We start from the raw sequence: 20,223 nt of genomic DNA on the forward strand, positions 1-20,223 counted from the left end.
TTATGTTGTGTTTTAATCTTGTGATTAGTCCTGAGGCCCCTCTGTCCCTGGTAGCCTACCCCTCAAATGTGTCATGAGCGGAGCTAGAAAGGTCTTGTGATGTCATTGTGTGGGCCAATTTCAATAATGAGAGTTAGAGCTCAAGAGTATGTTGTCAGAAGATGCCACAGCATGTGGAAGAGTGAGATCGGGGGGCCGTCGTTTTGTTGAGTACGGGGCCAGCGGTGACATTTTTAGCTGTTAACACCTTCTCCCTCTCCAACCCACAGACTGACGCGGTTGGGTTTGACCAACAGTACTAGCAGGTGTTCAGTGGTCAGATACAGAGGGAGATGGGGGCAGGACATATTGTCTGTACAAAAAAAATTAAATAAAAAAATAATAATTATAAAAATATAAAAACTATTTAATACAAGGCAAGGCTTAGCTAAAGATTTAGCTAAAGCTAAATACTTATGATAAATAAATACATATTTTAATTAAACTACAACAGAAATAATATTTTTCTTTCATTATATATTCTTCATAATATTTAATTTATTGATATTACTATTATTATTTTTATATGTATTTATATTTTTAGCGACTTTCTTTTTTTGTGTAGTATTTTGTGTATTGTATGTGATTGTTTGTTATATGTATTTATCAATTTGGGCCACCTATCTTGGCCAGGACACTCCTGAAAAAGAGATTGTAATCTCAGTGAGTTTTCTTTCCTGGTTAAATAAAGGTTATAATAATAATAATAATTATTATTGTTGTTGTCGTCATCATCATCATCATCATATTTTAGCCATTTTCTGCAATTAATTCAGCTGTAAACAAACTAACAAACTGTTTTGACATAAATTTTATTACACTGGATGTATTACACTTTTTAATCAAATCATAATCTTATTAATCTAATGAAATTACTTAAATTAAGATAAAAGTAGATTTTTTAATGTAAATTTTAATATTATATTTTATTTCATAAATATTTTGTAAAATATTTCAAACAATTAATAAATAAATAAATAAATGTTTGTTAAAATAGTATTAAATTGAAATCAAAATGGTCATTAATGTCACACATTTTTATAGTATTTACACATATATATATAAATAATCTATATATATACATATACATATACACACACACACACACACACACATATATATATATATATATACACACACACATTGTTGTTATAACCAATTTATGCAATTAATTAATGTGTAAGAGTTTAAATGTTTTTTTGTTTTGTCTTATTTTGTAACACTGATTGTATTTTACGCAAAATACCTTTTAATAAATTATTATTTTATCTTATTAAGCTAATTAATTAACTTTTTTTTAATTAACAAATTAACTTTTGCCATATAGGCTAAACTTTAAATGCATTGTATGTTGATTTTGCAAAAGTATCTGACAAACTCTTTCACTCTCAAAAGCACACAGCGCAAAATTTTCTGGTTACATTTGGTGTATATAACCTAGTTGAGGGTTCCTCAAATCTTTCCCTGGAGGGCTAATCTGCTGCAGAGTTTAGCTCCAACCCTGAACAAACTCACTTACCTGTGATTTTCTAATGATCTTGAAGACTCTGATTAGCATGCTCAGGTGTGTTTGATTAGGGTTAATCTGCGTCAGATTTGAGGATGCCTGACCTAGTCTGCACTGTAAGTCTATGTGTTTTAGCTTGTGTTATGTACTGTTTTCAAAGGAAGTATAAGAGTGTTTATGAGAGTGAAAGTCTTTGGAGGTGTGGCACTGAATGAAGAAAATACATCAAGTATGAATGGAATTTATGAATGGAATAAATTCAGTATGTATCAATTTTAGCTCAGATCTGAGTCAGATCATTTTCAAGCACAGACTTTTTCTAATGCAGGTCTCTCTGTAGGGTTATAGGGATTTTCCCTCTGTGCTGAAATCTGAGATTCATGGCACATGAGGTAAGCATTTCAGTCAAACACACAGGCAATATGTAATTAGACAGACCTTGAGGACACTTACACATGCCTCTCTTTCTCCAAGCAAAACTGTTTAATGAGTACCCTTGAATTTGCAGTTGTAGGAGGTAGATTTGCTTGCTGAAGCGATTCTGAATGGGCTTTGTGACCTTTGCTTTAGACCTTTAGATCAGAATAATGTGAAAGTGGCATGTTTCATCTGTTACTCAAATTATGTTGTGTAGCTTCTATAAAACATATTAAGCAGGATTTTCAGATTCAAACATTAATGTTTCTACACTGAAAAAAAGGTGCAAATGCAATTTTCACTAAGAAACTGCTAGTCAATTTGACAAATAATAACAAAGAAATGCAGGTAACACTTTGAATTAAACTAGAGATTGACCGATAATCGGTTTTACCGATTTTCCTTGATATTTAAGTATTTTTCCATAATTTGAAATTGGTTCTTATCAGATACACCAATAAAGCCCACCTTTTTTGTGCACATGTATCACTGCATCTGAAGGGAGAGGAATCAACCTAAGAGCTATTAATGCACAAATTATATGCATTACATAAATTCTTGATTTGCAGTTTAAGCTTGGCGCTAAGGAACTACATGAATTAAATAAAGCAGCCTTAAAAGATCCACTAATTTAAACTTCCCTAAATAATAACATTTACTACACACTGTTTCGCTAACAAATATCTAAGTAATTACAGCTCTGTGGAAATGAATGATTTATAATCTATTATAGACAGACACATGCTGTACTGGAAAAAATAAATAAATCAAGGAGTCTTCCTTTTTGTTTATTTGGGGAATTTTTTTTATCAGTCCTTTTCTGAATTGCCTTTCAAAGAAATCACTGTCTCTCACCGGTGCCAGATAGCAAAGCTTGGCATTACAGCTTTCATTTAATCACCATTCATAAACAGTACATTTTTAGACTATAATGTGATCTTTCCTTATGAACTTCCTCATTCTCCTGGTGAGAGCAATGCACAAGAAAAGGCAGTTCTGTGAGGCGTGTCATCCATTTCCCATCACGCAACGATATGAGTGTGTGTGTGTGTGTGCTCGTGATGGAGGACAGGGGGAGGAGCTTGACTGGAACTGAGAAGTTTGGCTCTGTTGTGTTTTGCCCTGGCTTTGTTCCAGGGCAGAAATGCTCTGACCAAACATGTATCATAATGTAGACGCACAAATGACAAAAGACTTAGGAATCCCTTTTCAGCACAGTGTTGAATGCTAGTAACAAGATAATGGTATTATGCTAAAGATTTATATGCTTTGGCTGGGAGCCAGGTTAGAAACCTAACTCATGTTAAACACAGAAGCACTTTTTATATATATATATATATATATATATATGACAATGCATATACTAGAAAATAAGTAGGAGTATATTAGGATTATTCAGCAACTACATCACTGTGGTCACAATTTTTAGTTTTATCCCAACACCTTGTGTTTTCCAGAATCGCTGCTTATTTTTAATCAGTATGATGTGCAAATATTAGTAGTTGTTAAATTGTGAGTGGTTTTTATTTTCATGTTCTTCATTAGTTCCAGGAAGGTAAAACAAACAAACGTCACATATTTTATTCACTGACATCTGCTCAAGGATTTTCCACCGAGATCTGTGTGATTATTTCCTCATGATGGTCGTTATGACAACATCAGGACTTATGACCTGATATAATCAAAAGAACTCTATTGCGTCATTAACCTGTTACCTTTGCCCTCATTAACATGCATAACTGCCAACTTTTTCTAATGAAACACAACTTACTAAAATCCCACAGTAATGCTTGTACTGTCCCTGCGTCTGAATTGTTGTTTCTGTTTAGGAGCTGCATTGTGGTTTGCTACAGACAGACAGACAGATAGACAGGAAGCCACGATTTTAAACGGCATATCTTCCAGATAAGACCATAAGAAGAGTCTGTCTTCAAGTGTGTCCTGTATTCACAGGTATTGACGTCTCTGGGGAAAGCGGCTCTAGTTCAGGCTATAAACCACGCAGTTTCAAGAAATGTTGTGAGCTTCATCAGAATATAGAAAAAGATTATTTAAAAAAATCCATGTACTGACGTCTTTGCTATAAATGTTTACCTAAAAAATGAATGACTCCCGTTGATTTGAAGGCCTTCCTGTTTTTTTGTACAGGATCCAAAAGCATTTTCTTTGACGCTTAAAAAGAACATTCTGAAGACATCCCTCAGGCCATCCAAAACATAGATGAGAACCGATTTGGAGATACACTGCATTGAATGGATGTTGTCAGAAATGAGTTCAAACAATTGATGAAAACATCTTAATAATTCACAAGTAATTTGAGTGTCTGTAATAAATCCATCACTAAAATGCTTTAAAACTTTGTTTCGGACTATTATCCTGTAACCAAAATATCGCTTTCTCCAGTAAAAAAGATGTCTTGTCTGAATCAGGAGAGAAATAACAGGAAAAAACCCAGTCCAAATCAATTCTAAACAAATATGTTGGTGTATTTTGATGTGAGTGGACAACAGGAGATGGACGTTTTCAGAAGTAATGGTGAAATGTCTTAATGATGGATTTGTTTCTTCCAAAGTGCTGCTTTTTGCTTCACAAGATGTTAATTGATGGACTGGAGTCATGTTGATTACTTGTGGATTGTGATGTTTTTATCAGCTGACGGCACCCATTCACTGCAGAGGATCCATTGGTGAGCAAGTGAAGCAATGCTAAATCTCCAAATCTGTTCTGATGAAGAAACAAATTCATCTACATTTGGATGGCATGAGAGTGAGTATTTTCATTATTGGGCAAACTATTCTTTAATGTATTAATAACACTGCTGAATGAACAATATTCAATAGTTTGGCTTTTATTAATGCTGAAGGCTGCCAAATTAAGCTAACATTTGTGAGAAGTCCATTATGATCTCTATGCATTGTGTGTGAAACACGCATAGAGTTTCTGCCGATAGTGTTCTTGATAGATGTCATAGATGTTGCATCATCCATTATGGGCTGTTTCTACTAGATCTACTAGAACTGATCGTATCTCTAAACTGTGTGAAAGGTGACATTATTACCTAAAATTGACTTGTTCTGATGTATCTGATCAGGAAGACTTTTATTATTTTATTATTATTATTACCATTTAATTAATACTTTTATTCAGCATTTAAGTGATCAAGTGACAGTAAAGACATTTGTAATTGTAATTTGTTATTTTTGAACTTTCTATCACAGAATATAGAAAAAAATATTCTGCTTTTCACAAAAATATTAAGCAGTAAAACTGTTTTCAACATTGATAATATAAGAAATAAAAATGTTACTTGAGTAGCAAATCAGTTTGGTTTATAAGGATCCTGTGACACTGAAGACTGGAGTAATGGCTGCTGAAAATTCAGCTTTGCGATCACAGGAATAAATTACATTTTAAAATATATTTAACTAGAAAACAGTTATTTTCAATTGAAATAATACTCACAATATTACTGTTTTACTGTATTTTTGATCAAATATATGCAGCTTTGGTGAGTGTAAGAAACTTCGGTCCCACTTTATATTAGTAACTACTATGTACTTAGATTTAAATTAATCATTTGATACAATGCACTTATTGTGTACATGTTTTTACATTGTACTTATATTTTAAATTACACCTGTAATTAATTTATGTAATTACATTTTTAATTACATTGTTGACACATTCCTTACACCTTAAGTGACTTTTTCTCAGGAGGGTATTGGTAATTTATATGGTAGTGATTTTACCCATGTAGGTAATTTCTAATTGATTATTGATGCAGTTTGTTTAACTGATGGTGAATACAATATCCGTGTATGTACAAAATGTAAAAATGATCATTATTTTAAAATAGTCCAGTATTGAAATGACATAAAAAGAGAAACAAAAAGTAAAAGAGTATATTTCCAAATTGTTGAAAAAATTGAATCAAAAAATTTCAGTAGGAAGTAAAAAATTCCAAAGTTTCAAAATCAATTGAGTAACTCAGCAGCATAACAATAATGTGTTTCTAAGCATTATATATAACCCGGATGGGTGTTGAAACCACTTGAGTGACACAATGACTGATTCACTGCTTTTCATATTCTCATCGTTAGGAGCATAACCGGTTCAGAAATATGAACGCTAGACATACAGTATTCACATTCAAAGTCTCCTCTTCATTCTTATAACTGAATGTTATATGAAAAGACATATGTACACCAAATTAGAGAGTTTGATCCTTTATTTACCTGAACTTTGGATAGTGAAACAGAAACAGATGATGCATTCAAATTACCAGTGTGAATGAAAACAAACATGGGTCAACTTCACATATCAGTAATCATAAATCAGCTCAGAATGTATCAAACATTACATATATGAAATCACAAAATCCATGTTCAGTAGTATAAACTTAAATGTTATAAAAAATACAAACATTCACCCATAGAAATTGCAATGAAAAAGCTTGTGTATGTTGAATAAAGTAAAAACAGAACAAGACACTGGTCTTAGTTTTCTAAAGCCATAATATCACTTCTGAGTAACCAAAGAAAACCCTTGTTTGAACAGTACATTTGAGAACCTTGGATAAGAAGCAGGTTTAAAATGACATAGCCATTACCCAGGGACAATTCCCTGCTAGTTCCCACTTTAAGGAACACAATTAACCTGTCATAAGTGAGCGTTTGAGGACAACTAGTCCCAAACTTCTTCAATATGACCATCAGACTGTTATGTACATAAACATTTAATAAAAGTTCACTGCTTTACTTAATTGGTTGCAGCATCGTACAGTATTTCCAGGACAACGAGCTCTTCTGATTTTCAGAAAATACATTCAGTGAACATGAATCAGAGCCTACATTTAAAGAACAAAATCATGAGCATCTTGAACACTTATGGAATTCGACTATTCGGTGAAGTACTGCCAGGCGAAAGAATCAATATGGGTTTCCTGCCCCATGCCGCTGGCAGGGTAGGAAATCTGCGAGACCCTCTGATTGGGCCCACCAGCTTCCATTTGTCTCATGGTCTCTGCTGTACTTCCATTGGGGGTGGTGGAGTTCAGGAGCGCAGTGAAGGACGGCACACAGTCCGAGCTGGGCCCCAGCACAGCCATGTTGCTCGACCCTTGAGCTTCCTGTTTCAATGGTAGGACTGGCTGATGATTGCCGATGAGGTTTTGAAATAAATCATCTTCTATGTTGCCTGTATACAAGTAGCCTGTTCCCATTGACCCACCGGTGCCCGTTGCCCCATTCTGGGTGCTTTGAGGCTGTTGTTGGCCATAGTTATACCAGTTATGGGCTTCTACTCCTTGCCTTTGAGGTGGCTGTTGGGATTGCTGGACCTGCTGGTTCTGCTGATACGGTTGGTCCTGTCGAGGCTGGCTGCTGGTTGGGCCATTAGGTTGAAGAATCTCCAGATCCCTAGCAGTCAGTAGAGGAAGGCTGTTTCCACTTTCCCCTGTGGTGGGCATGCTGGGACTTGGGTTCATCTGCTGTAGGCCCACTCCATTACTGGTGGTGTTGGCTATTTGACTGGTCCATGCTTGACTGTGTGTTCCTGATGGTGGGGTTTCTGTTAGGGGTGGCATCATGGAGCAGGACGGAGGAACTTTGTTATAATAGCCTGTTGGATTTTGGCGCATCCCCCCTTGGTTTGATGGACAATAATAATTTGTTGGCTCTGTAAAAAGAATACATATGAGTATATATATATTATATAATATAGAACATTTTGCTATATTGCTATTTTGTATGGGTGACATGAAAAGTGCCTTGCATCTTACCCAATTTGATTCTTTGGCTCATCAAACCTGCCGAAGGCACTGCTTTTGGTCTGTTCATGAAGCTCATGGCTCCTTGGGGGAAGCCAGGGAAGGATTTCATCTGGCTTTCAATTTTACGTTTTTTCTCTTGACAGCCATATGGATCTGAAAAAGAAAGGAGACATTATGCTCATGTTTGTCTTTCTAATCTACTAGCAAAATAAAGTGACATAAAACGGTATATTACATTAATATCTGTTGCCCTATTTTTAACAAGGCAGGGTTAGTAAAGGTTGAGGGGCAACTCCTTCAAAAAAAAATTATTTATGAAATAAGTAATTAATAATTTAAAGAAATTTGTTAAAGAAATACTTTTTACTTTGAAAATATATTTATATATATTTATTTACTCACGTGTGTGAGATTTTTTTAAAAGAGTTTGTAAAAAGTCATGTGGTGCAACTGCCCAAAAATTTGATATTTTAAATAAAAAGTTATCAAAACCAGATGAGACTGACATGACTACATAAAGTACATTTCCACATGCATTTTAAACTAGATTTTAAAAATATTTTATCGTGGACAGTTTTATTTATCACTGACCCATTTGTAACATCAAAACAATCCATGATGTGGGTGTCATAAAACTGCGGGGTGATCTTTTACCTTTGTCATCGGGCAGATAGCGGAACTCCATGGGCTCACTGACCTCCTGGTCTGTGGGCCGGCGCAGCTGCATGCGCACTGTGACAGGGGCTGTGATGGTGGTGTCACAGTAGGCGGGTGTCTTGAACACTATGGCCACTTGCCTGTGTACGTCTGCCTGAGAGAAGGAGCCTTTGGCCTCCCAGGTCTGAGTGAAGAACCTCACCTCAATGTCATCTAGAGTAAGGTGATGTGATGGTATTAAATAAAAGAGTGGCTTTAAAAAACTAGCAATGGAAGATGGATGTATAATTTCCATAAAATAAAATGAATGGATGATGAATAAAAGAAAAGGACATATGAGATTGACTGACTGATTCACTGAATAAATAACTTACCAACATGAATTTCAGATCTCTGTTTCAATAAGCAAAATGGCTGAAATCGATCATTTTGTTTTCTTAGAATAATTCATATGTTCCCGTACCTTTCTGCACTTTATCGCAGAGGAGGAAAATCTCATCACCTCCCTTCACACTGCCACTGTTCTTGTTCACCCGGCAGATTCGCAGTTCGGCTGTATTCGGGGCCCCTGGAACAAGCACAGGCCACTGAGATTGAAGAAAATCTTAAACTTGAAACACAGACATGCACTGCTATGAGCAGTAGGAAATCCTTTTTCACATTCTTTGACTTTATCAGAGTATCTGCAGGCAGAGCCACACTTGCAAACATTATGTCCCGAGACTAAAAAAGCAGCCAAACCTTTCATGATTTACAAAGTAAGGGTGTGGTGGTTTATTGCTTCCTCTTTTCTGGGTTGTACGAGACTGATTTCTGTGATGGCAAAGAACAGCTCACCATATTAACACTGGATAGTTTTACTGCATTGTCATGAGAACAACATGAGAATCTTGAGAATCAGCATCTACAAGCAGATGAAAGGGTTTAACCAAGTCATGGCCTGAGCTTTTTTTTAATCTGCTGATTTACTTAGCATCACACAACCACACAAAAACACTCTGCAAGCACTGCTGTTCTGCTCGCGCTGTAGAGCACCATCACGTGAGGAAGTGTCGAAATGGACCATGCTCACTTCCTGTAGTGTGGGATGTGGCCAATGACAGATCTGTCACCTAAGCGATGCATTGCCACAGCTTCATGCTCTGTGTAAATCTGTCAAAAGTGCTGCCAAACGGGTGTGTTCTGAAGGGTATCGCTATACCACATTTTTCCTCTAAAACAAAATACTATAAAATATAGGAGATATTGAAAACAAATAGCAAGTATTACACTGGTAATTATTAACATTAAATAATCCTGTTTCAAACTACCGACTTAGGCTAATTTTTGCTAATTTTCATTGATTATAATTTATAGAACATGATATAGAATAAATAATTTAACAAGTTCTATACTTAAATTATATAATACTCCACAAAAAAAAATTAACTACTAAAATATATCAAATTTAGCTTGGTTTTTATGTAGTGGAGTGAAATTTACATTACAGAAAAATACTCATTATTACTTTTTTTATACTCATAAAAATCATTACAGTAAATACAGTAATAATTTTTACTTTATATCAAGAAACTAAAGGCAATTATAAAAAGTACCATATTAAAATATAACTAACATAGTGAGTAATAAATATTGTATTCTATTTCAACATTTGCCCTAGTGACTCAACACTGTTCTGCCATTCATCAAAAAGCTAAATAAACTAAATAAAAGTCACTGGTTGAGTCAGTGTTGGTGTGCAGTGAAACAAACAGTTTTCAACTCCGTTTGTTGCCGTGCAGAAATGACAGCGTGTGCTTTTATTTGTGTGAACTCACTGTTGTCATAGATGGGGTTGGAGACGATGGGAGGCAGTGCGGTGTTGTACATGCCGGTCTCATCTTGTAGGAAAACTTGGAAGCAAAGACGCACCACATTCAGATCATATTCCTCAGTCTGCAGCAGCTGTTCCCGGGGAACTGTGGACACAAAACATACATTCAAAGTTGTAGTGCGCACAAAAAAACATAACACATTATTCTCAGATGTAATTTGTGTGTAGGGCTGGCTATCGAGTTCGATACTTTTTAGGCACCGACCGAATTGCCTCGATACCACCGAGTATCGAAAAACGTCTTGTCGTTCGGAACCAAATTTCGATACCTAAGGGGTTAATCTCATCACCGTCAGTGAGCCAATAATCCTGCAGCACTAGGTGTGTTTGACTAGAAGCGGCGCGGCGCTGATTGATTGATTGGTGTTTGACATCCGCGAGAGCGTTTCGAAAGCGCACGGAGCAGTCCGCTCTTTATATCGCGCGGTTTGTACTAACGTTACACACAGACTGAAGCTCGCGTGACGCTCGCGGTGATTTCAGCGTCTGCCGCCTAACTAAATGAGGACATAAACACATGAACAACAGCTCCAGAACTGCTGTGAGAGTCAATTAATGAGCATTTTACCGTTTGATTCGACTAAAACTAGGTCATATCATAAACACACAGAACTGTAAAGGTATTCCAGGCAACCCGTCAAAATAAAAGTTCGGTTTAACTTGGAAGACACTGCGGCAGAAATATATTAATATTGTTCAGCAGACAGTACATACTGCTACTACTAGGCTACTATTAAAATTATTAAAACTTTATTATTATTTTTTTTTAGTAATGATCACATAACAGTTATTAAATTTTTTAATTGTAATAGTAAACCCCCTTTGTTTGCCAAAATAAATAAACTTTGATTTTCAATAATTTCAAGAAATTAAATTAATGTTTTATGTCTTCATTTAAAAACCAGATACAGAACACAGAATTTCTGAGGAAAAATAAAACATTTCATAAGGCTATTTTAAGAATAAATTTAAATAAACTAAGTTGTTTTTATGCATTCAAATAATTAGACATACTACACCAGAATTTAATAAAAATAAAACATATGGTGAAAGAAAATAAAACACCCACTTATGAAAGTGGATGAAGATTTTAAATTTCTTGAAGTCTTTAACAACCTAGAAATGATGATTCTGTCTGAGCTATGTTTTAAAATGAACACACACTAATTTAAACGTAGCCTAACAGATGTGTAAACTGAAAACAATTTGAACTTTATTAAAATTATTTATTTATTTATTGTGATGGATATATTTTGTTCCTTTGTGCAGTGGCTGTATAAAAAAATATAGATAAAAAAATAGTTTTTTGAGATAATGTAATCTTATTAAAACTGATTTCATAAAACTGGTATCGTTCAGGAACCGGTATCGAACTCAAGGTATCGGTATCGTATCGAACATTTTGGAACGATACCCAGCCCTATTTGTGTGTCAAAACAGAGCAGAAGATATGCAAAGTCGTGTGAATGAGGTGAATGAAGAGGAAAGGGGAAGAGGGAGAAGAAAATGAAACAGGCACGAGAACGAAAACCAGGTCAGTTTGTTTAAAACTAGCTGACACACTTGTGACACAATTTGTTTTTTAGATTTTTTTCATTGTTTGCCTGACGAAGACCTTAGGGTTGAAATGTTATGATTTTAATAAATTGATTTTTGAGAGCAGTAGTGGCAGTGTGCCGATTTTTGTTCATTGACAGTTTTAGATTTTTTTAACATGAGAATTTTCAGGATAAAAAAAAAAGCATGCTTACCACAGTTCTGCAAAATATGAATAAATAAACAAATACTATTATAAATAATAACATTTTAAAATGTAATACTTAAATTATTTAATAATTAAAAAAATTAAATGTCATATTTGAAAAAGAATGCATTTATTTACTTGTTGTATTGTATTTTGTTTGGGGATTTAAATAAATGTACTGTTTTACTTTAATGATAATTTATGCAAAAATATACATTTATATACACATTTAATATGTATATAATGAGTACATTACAAATAATTTGGAACATAATATAGTATTTTTTTGTACTTTTTACAGCAAATTATTGTAATATTGGCAAAATATATACATATTTATACATTAATATAATTAAAAATTTAAGATAATATATGATATAATATAAAAGGATAAATAAATATCATAATTTTAGCAATTGTATTAATTTTACAGTAATTTTTAGACTAAACAGTACTTGACAATCTAATTGACTTCAACTTTAGTTGTGATACCGCATATAAATAAGTGATATAAATGTATATTTCGAATTTGGCATTACTGTTCACAATATAATTCCTTTGTTTTGTTTAAACTGCTTCCATGTCATATTTTGGACTGAAACGCATGATGTAATAATGAACGCCCAACCAAGGTGCATTTAAAGGCAGCATTAATACAAAGCGTAGTTGTTGTCCAAGTCAGAAAAGCAAGCAGCATGCAGTGCACTTGCAGAGTTTACCCAGCAGCATCACCAGAAATGCCACTGACACATCAGCCTGCGAGATCACAACCGCCCACACGAGTACTGGTGTAGACATCTCTTAGTGTGTGCTCCTTTGCCCACGCTCTGCTCTCACACTCAGGAGTCTGCCTCTTCACGCCACGGCTATCCCGCCCACAGCCGTGACGAGTTTTGAGCGCTCTGAGGTCACAGCAGGTGGAAATAGAGAAAGAGAGCTCGAGTGACAAAGTATCACTGACGACTCTGCAGCAAAGGGGGCGGCCTCCTGACGTGAAGAGACACCACTGTCCAGACCACAAGCCCAGAAGTGGGAAAGAAGGATGGAGACGGAAGCTGAGCAGCGAGGAGCACAGCAGACAGATGTAAAACAGACAAGAAGGAACAGAGGAACAGAGATAAGGTGGGAGGAGATGAGTAGGTGTGGAAGATAGCGAGAGGCGGAGTGTGAGAAAGGCAACTGCGAGCCGTGGTGTGGTCATGTTTATTTGCGTATATGTGCGCCTCTGGTTCTGCATTTAGTGAAGTCAGAGAGCAAGAGAATCGAGTGGACAGCAGTCGCAGGTGGGGGATGATTTAGGTTAGCGTGGGCTGCTGGAAGGTGAAGCAGAGGGTTTGAGTTTTAGAGAGAAATGGGGGCAAGCAGGTGAAGATTCTCCATTCTGTGGGCAAACCACCATTCCCAAGCCTGCCACTCATCTCTCGACACCTTAGCCCACCATCTGTGATCTAACACCATACTGTGCACTCAACACCCACTCAGCACCCATCACGGCAAATCCAACTATGGGCAACCTCACAGACGCCACGCGTTTTTAGAGCTACATACATTTTCGCCAACATGACACGTATGCCTACTGATTAAAACTAGTTGTTATTTTGAGCTATTGTGCACAGTCACATATTACCAGCCAAATAAGGGCATTGTAAACAAATGTACAAATGTCATGAAATGCACTTTTTGATGTGCAGTTATGCATAATTTGAACCCTCAAACCCTCAGATTTTAACGGTGAACATGTAGTGCTATGTAATGGCCAAAATTTTAGGATGTTACAGTTCGGATCACATTCATGCATGAAAATGACAAAATTAACAAACAAATATATTACTTGTGAAATATTCAAATATTTTATTATATTGGCTGTGTGCGTGTGGATATATTATATAAATAATATTTAAAATATTATTCACATCAAAAGCATGAAAGGTAATAATATATTTTATTCTTAATGTGTATACTGTTAAAAACTGATTTTTCAAAGTTGAGTATAAGAGAGAGTAGGTTGGAGTATAGAATATACTATTCTTTCTATTAGTAGTCTTTCTACTTTCTACTACATTTCATGTTTAATTTAGTGTGTTACTTGCGGTTTCTCTGTTTGCAAAATTTACCAGCAATGTTGAAGTGAAAAGAGTTTCAAAATAACTTTTATCATTGTAGAAGTATTAAGCAGAACATGAAACAATTACATCATTAATCACAATTACTGGTATGACTTTTAATTCTCAGGTATCCTTTTATGTTTGTGACAGCCCTAACCACAAAACGAATACCTCCTCGCAAATAAAACATTCGATTACCTAGTCAATAAATGAAATGAATAACGGCATACACTGTATATGCACACGTCATCAGTTCAATCATTGTGGGATAACGTCAGTGCGAATGAGGTCACCTCTGGCAGGTCATCCCTTCAACACATGACCAAACTTAAAGTAATATCAAAACTAATCTCACTACAACTGCCACCACGACTATTCTACCTAATTTCAGGGGACTGTCAGTGTTACACAGCCAAAGAGAGAGATCTTTATTTGGTTATCACAGTAGAAGCGAGAGCAGTCCCTCAAACAGCCTGTCACCACAGAGAACAGCAGAACAAGCATGAGGAAGCAAGTTCACAATCTAGCATTCCCTATGTTCACTAACCATGTTGTGTAAAGTCCTGTTGCAACATTTTCATAATTTCTCAAATATCATTTGGGTGGACAGCTGTATGACACTACATGATGATTCCACACCATCTGCTAACATAATGTGACATGCTTGTTGAATCATATCCTCAATATTAAAGCCTCGTTTTGAAGCGCAAGCATTTCCAAAAGTTACTCTGTAGGTCAAATAGTCAGACTTATTGATCACAAAAACATTGCTGGTGGTGGCAAGACACAATCTGAAACTTAGACCTAGAAAATTACCTTGAGAAGCTGCTTTAAAAATGCTGTAATTTCCTCCCACACAACAATACGCATGGAATTCCTGAAGTATATGGCTGTTTGCATACTCGAGCCAGAATAAGCCAAAGTTATCAGTTACACAAAAAAGTATAGTTTACAGTTCCTCCTGACATTCCTCCCTCTCTAAATAAATTCCCCGTGATCATATGCCACTCATTACCGCAGCCAGTTGTGATAAATAAAGAGAAGTGATTGTTTCTACCATAACTGCATTGCCAGATGACAGTTTGTGTTATACAGTATTGAAGACAGGAAAAAGAGAAATGTGTAAGCGTTCGTGATTTTAACACTGGCCACCATCTAAACACAGAATTTCTGATAACAAGAGAAAGTGAAAGAAACTGGGTCAGTAGTAATGATAAGAGGCAGGAGAGGTGATTAGAAGGCCTAGATGGAATTTGCAGATGTTTTCTGTGCAAAATTTGAGGATAAATCTGATAAATCTATGAACTAATTTGTAAGACACAATGCATAAAAGCTTCAACACAATGAATAAAAATAAATATAATAAAACTAATTAGTTAGGGCAAGTGTAGACATTTTTTAAATAATTTTACCCCAATTTTGATTAAATTTGAGGACTTTTCTGTGCATGCATATTCTATTTGGGCTTAGAGGAAAAAAGTGCCATTTGTTCTCACCATTGAAGGGGTTGATTCTTCGCGTAATCCTCTGCATTATGGCATCTCTCACTTCTCTTCTTCGCACACACTGGATACCCAGGTTCTGAAACCTGGAAAAAACAAAGAAACAATCTGTTAAACTGTGTTGCCTGGTTTTGAGCGGTCAGATGTGTTTAGTTCTATGTATTGTCCATCTTGAACACTGATCCCAAAGACTAAAGCTAACAGGAAGAGTGAGGTTAGAACTAACCATACTGACATACTGTTTAAAATTGAGGGCAGACTGGAGCGCTAAGGCTCTCATTTTGCATATCAGGGGAATCCCCTGCATGGCTCCCTACTCTGAAACAACATGCTTCTTTAAAAAAAAAAAAGTAAAAAGAAGAAGAATGGACAGCCTTTCGGAAGAGAACTGTGGTAGTGTGTGGGCTGGAGTAATACGGAAAGCACATTGGAATGGCTTTGATGTGGGGCACAGAGATGTTTCATTTCATTAGGAGGAAACTGGTAACAGGACCAAACGAGATTAGAGCATAATATATCTGCAATCAAAAGATTTTTAAGTTACATTCAAATTATTTTGACATTTTAACATTAAAAGCACCAACTTACGCGATGACTCTTCGTTCAGGTCCAAATTCTGCCTCATAATAACCATCCTTGCAGTCCTTACCCACCAAGTCATGGGGATGCGGTTTATATGGGTCACTTTTGGTCACCAGGGTAACACGTACTTTTCCTTTCACGGTAACATTTAGAATCTAATTGGGAGAGATATAAAGAGAGATGCTGTTTATAAAATCACTTAGCAATCACATTTTCTTTACAGTGAATTCTTTCTTCAGTGGTGCAATACTTTAAATGCAGGTACCTGAATGCTTGGGTAGGTTCTGTTATTGTCTGAGCTTCTTTCTCCAGGTATGCTGCCCGCTGAACGACCCTCACATTTGTACCTGAAGCGCATGCCTCTCTGTTTTGGCTGCTCGAAGATCTGAACACAGGGCTCTCCCACTGCACAGACCAGCAAAATGACATCAGTCAGATTCAGAGATTTGAATATCATTCATTTAAATATTCAAATTGATTAGACAGAGTAAAAAGCATGTCAAAAACTTAAATGAGTCTCATTATTTATTAAAATGCCAGCATTGAAGATGCATAAGACGACGACAATGGCCTCGAAAACACCTGCAGAAACAACATATTGCGTCTTTCACAGAACCTGACCACAAACAACGCAGCCTGCCAGTAAATTATTTCCCCCACTGTGCACCTGTGGGCACAGAACTTCACTAGCTCATTCAGGTGCCATTATATTAAGCATATCATAACCTCTTCAAACACCTGCACAAACAGCTGCATTTGGCATGCAATATATTTGGTTGTTTTTAACACACTTGCTTCTGACATTGCCACAAACAGATGAGATTTATTTGCCTATGCATTCTTACTCTGTGAAATGTCTTAAGCCGGGGAAAATGGTTATAATGCATGAAATAGAGCCAATGTATAATTTAGTGAAGTGTACAGATGTCACTCACTACTGCCTGCTCAAGAGATTTTTCATTTACAGGAAGTCACATCTTCACCAAACAAAAGAGGAAGTAATGTATGGAAATCTGAACATTACATCGTTTTTACAAGGGCAACTGCGTGACGTTTAAACATACTTGATGAGTAATTAGGCAAAGTTTATGATCCACCCTAAACGTGTTACTAGCAACGACAGAATACGTTTTACACTTGACACAGATTAATTTAATGTACTTACTTAGATTGGGGTCCCTGTGCATTGAGAGGGTATGCACTGTACAGAAAAGCATGAATAGAAGAACATAGATGAATAAAGGCAATCAGCTAAATACGTGTTATAATGCATATTATATTGTACAAGAATTAACAAACGTGCAGATTAGAACAACAGAGCTGAAACAGCTTTTAAAAGTTCCTCATTTTTATTTCCTGGTTTTACTTTGTCCCTCGTGTATTCATGTACTGACAACTAATTTGATTTTAGTTTACATACGTTTTATCTAGAGTTTAGAAGTCTTAAGAACTTCGTTTTCAGGTATTGCTTTTGTTTCGCAAGTGCTTTCTGTAATTGTACACTTCCACAAAGAAAACTCGTAGTTTTATATATTACAGAGAAATAAAACGCAAAGCCTGTATGTTTTTTTTTCTTAAATATAATCAGATTTGAAAATGCGGAACATGTTATACTGTAAGATCACAATTTACATAGTCAAGAGTTACAAACACACCAAAAAAATAGCATAGAATATCGTTATTATTGAGAAGATTTTATATGATAAAAATTATGAGTTGGTACATTAAGTATCTTTAATTGGCTAAACAACTCATTAAAACAACAGTGATGTCTTGAATCGACTATCTATTACACAGCCTTGAACTGTAGCCTACGCATAATTTAATTCAAGACAGGAAAAAGCAAGTAAGGGAAAATAAAAAGACAGTTACTTGACTAATTTAATAAATAGGGATACTCACCAGCCATGTTATGCGAACACCCTTGTCTTAGGTTTTACGCCCGAGCTCTGAACTGCTGAACAGATATACAGTAACACTTCAGCACAGAGGAGTACTGACTGGGAATTCCCCACTAGCCTGTACACAATTCGCTCGCTTACATTTCAGGCCACGCCCCTATGGCAAGCCGCTTTCATTTTTTTTATGTAGCCCTACTAGCCATAAATTGCAACTCACTAGTGACTTTTTCAGTTTCTCTAAGCATTTTTTTTTTTTTTTTTTAGACGCTAGTATTTTTTCCTTTACTGTTGTTCACTATTCCAATAGTAGCAAGAAACTATTCAATTGTTAGTCAAAATTTTTGCCTTTTAGAATTTTATGTATTCCACTTGCTGCTGATCCTAATTGCAGTTTTATTAATAACTATACATTGTGCGAGTACTCATTCTTTACTTATTGGTAACTTTTCAAATAGGTCTTATCCAGTATTCTTAGTACTTATTAAATATACACTAGTTTCAATTTATTAGACATTAGTTGTGTATTCCAATTGCTATTAGCTAGGAACTACTAAGATTTTTAATCAAACTATAAAGTAGATTTTCTGATAATTGCTTATTGAAAGTAAAAATAAAAACAATTGCAACTAGTGAAAATTTTTTTAGTAGTAACAAGTGGGATACATTCTAGCTTTTCAAAAGTTTTTATTTTTGTGGTTGTGCTTTCCGTCTTAACATTTTGTGGAGCTTAATTACCACTTTCAGTCTTGTAATACATATGCCATTGTCAAAATGTTTCTTGCATACCTCTTTAATATATCAAAGTAAGGAGTTTGCCAATAACATAACGGAACATATCGTATTAGTGCAAGAAAGACATTACATATTAGACACTTTATTTAATTTAAGCCAAAGACTAAATGCAAATCTGATTAACCAACATGTTACCAGCATACCAGTCATTTAATTGTGCCAGTAGATACCTACACCTGAACTATACATGAGATATTACTCCCAAGAAAAAAAGAAAAGAAAAATAAGGTATAGATATAATTTGTTGTGAAGACAACCTAGAAAACAAACCCAAGGCAAATTTCATGCGCGCACACACACACACACAAAATTAAGTTAGTAATAAGTATGGAAGTTCTGGCGTGAGATAAGATGTAAGAAATTAGTCCTACATGCAAGAGCATTTCAAAGACAAAACCTGAAAAATGTATTTAAATAAATACCCTGAAAAATGCCTTGAGGTATGATAACTCTAGAATTAACGGAATAATTGACATTGAGTTGTTGAATTATTAGAAAAATAATCGACACCAGAAAAGTAACATTATAATTCAGGTTTAGGTATCTACTGGTAGAATTTAAATGACTGGGATGCTGGTAATATGTTATTCAGATTTGCATAGTCTTTAGCGTCACTTTAATTTGAAGTTTGAACTATTTTTGAATTTGAAAGCTATTTAATGTCCAACATAACCCTCTCTCACTAATTCGGTTTAATGTTAGTGGATCGTAGTCAATTCTTCCTTAGATAGTGTGTAACGGAATAGATAGTAGCCACTACTGGATTACATATCAAATACAAAATAAGGACTAGAAACAGAAACTGAATATTAATTGGGCTTGCCATAACCTTCAGCGCAGCCAATCAAACAGGGATGTGCATAGTGCGACGTCATATTCAAATAATAATCATATTCTAATAAAATTAGAAATGTCAAGGTGCTTGCAATAAATTAGTGTTTACTTTACTTTCCATTTCAAACAATAAACAAGACGTTTTGAGATTTTGAAATCCCACAAAAATTTAAGTTCATACAATGTTTCACTTCAGTCAATCTGACACTTGCTGGGAATTTTTACGCTGTTCTCCTGCTTATTTAATTGACTACAGACATTTCCTCTTATAAAACAGACCTAAAGGCAGGGTTCATTCATAAATGAAAATACTATCGCCGTTTACTCGTCTTTATGTTGTTCCAATCCAGTGTATCTTTCGTTCTTGAGCGGAACACGAACGGAGACATTAGTCAGAATGACAGCTTCAGTCACTATTCATTTTCAACGTATGGAAAAACTGCAGCGATATTGAAAGGTGACCGCTGTCAGCCTCTCACATTCTGCCTAACATCTCTTTT

The 20,223-nt window shown here is 35.4% G+C and overlaps 1 protein-coding gene across 1 annotated transcript; it reads right to left on the reverse strand.

Annotated features, from left to right (window-relative positions):
- Positions 1-6,174: 6,174 nt before the first annotated feature.
- LOC306882233 (proto-oncogene c-Rel-like) lies at positions 6,175-18,236 on the reverse strand. The gene is made up of 10 exons (XM_079436734.1): positions 18,099-18,236; positions 17,362-17,397; positions 16,462-16,601; positions 16,203-16,351; positions 15,609-15,700; positions 10,208-10,348; positions 8,854-8,958; positions 8,388-8,603; positions 7,743-7,886; positions 6,175-7,639 (listed from the first exon to the last, which is right to left on the reverse strand). The coding sequence occupies exons 1-10, from the start codon at positions 18,103-18,105 to the stop codon at positions 6,861-6,863; spliced, it is 1,809 nt and encodes a 602-aa protein (XP_079292860.1). The 5' UTR covers positions 18,106-18,236; the 3' UTR covers positions 6,175-6,860.
- Positions 18,237-20,223: the final 1,987 nt, after the last annotated feature.

The sequence above is a fragment of the Barbus barbus genome, assembly GCF_936440315.1.
Source record: "Barbus barbus genome assembly, chromosome: 16".
Lineage (NCBI taxonomy): Eukaryota > Metazoa > Chordata > Actinopteri > Cypriniformes > Cyprinidae > Barbus > Barbus barbus.

Coding starts and splice junctions, on each gene's coding strand:
- LOC306882233 (XM_079436734.1), bottom strand. Junction 15,701..16,202: donor CCTGAACGAAGAGTCATCGC/GTAAGTTGGTGC, acceptor TGTTTTTTCCAG/GTTTCAGAACCTGGGTATCC. Junction 10,349..15,608: donor AAGAATCAACCCCTTCAATG/GTGAGAACAAAT, acceptor TTGTGTCCACAG/TTCCCCGGGAACAGCTGCTG.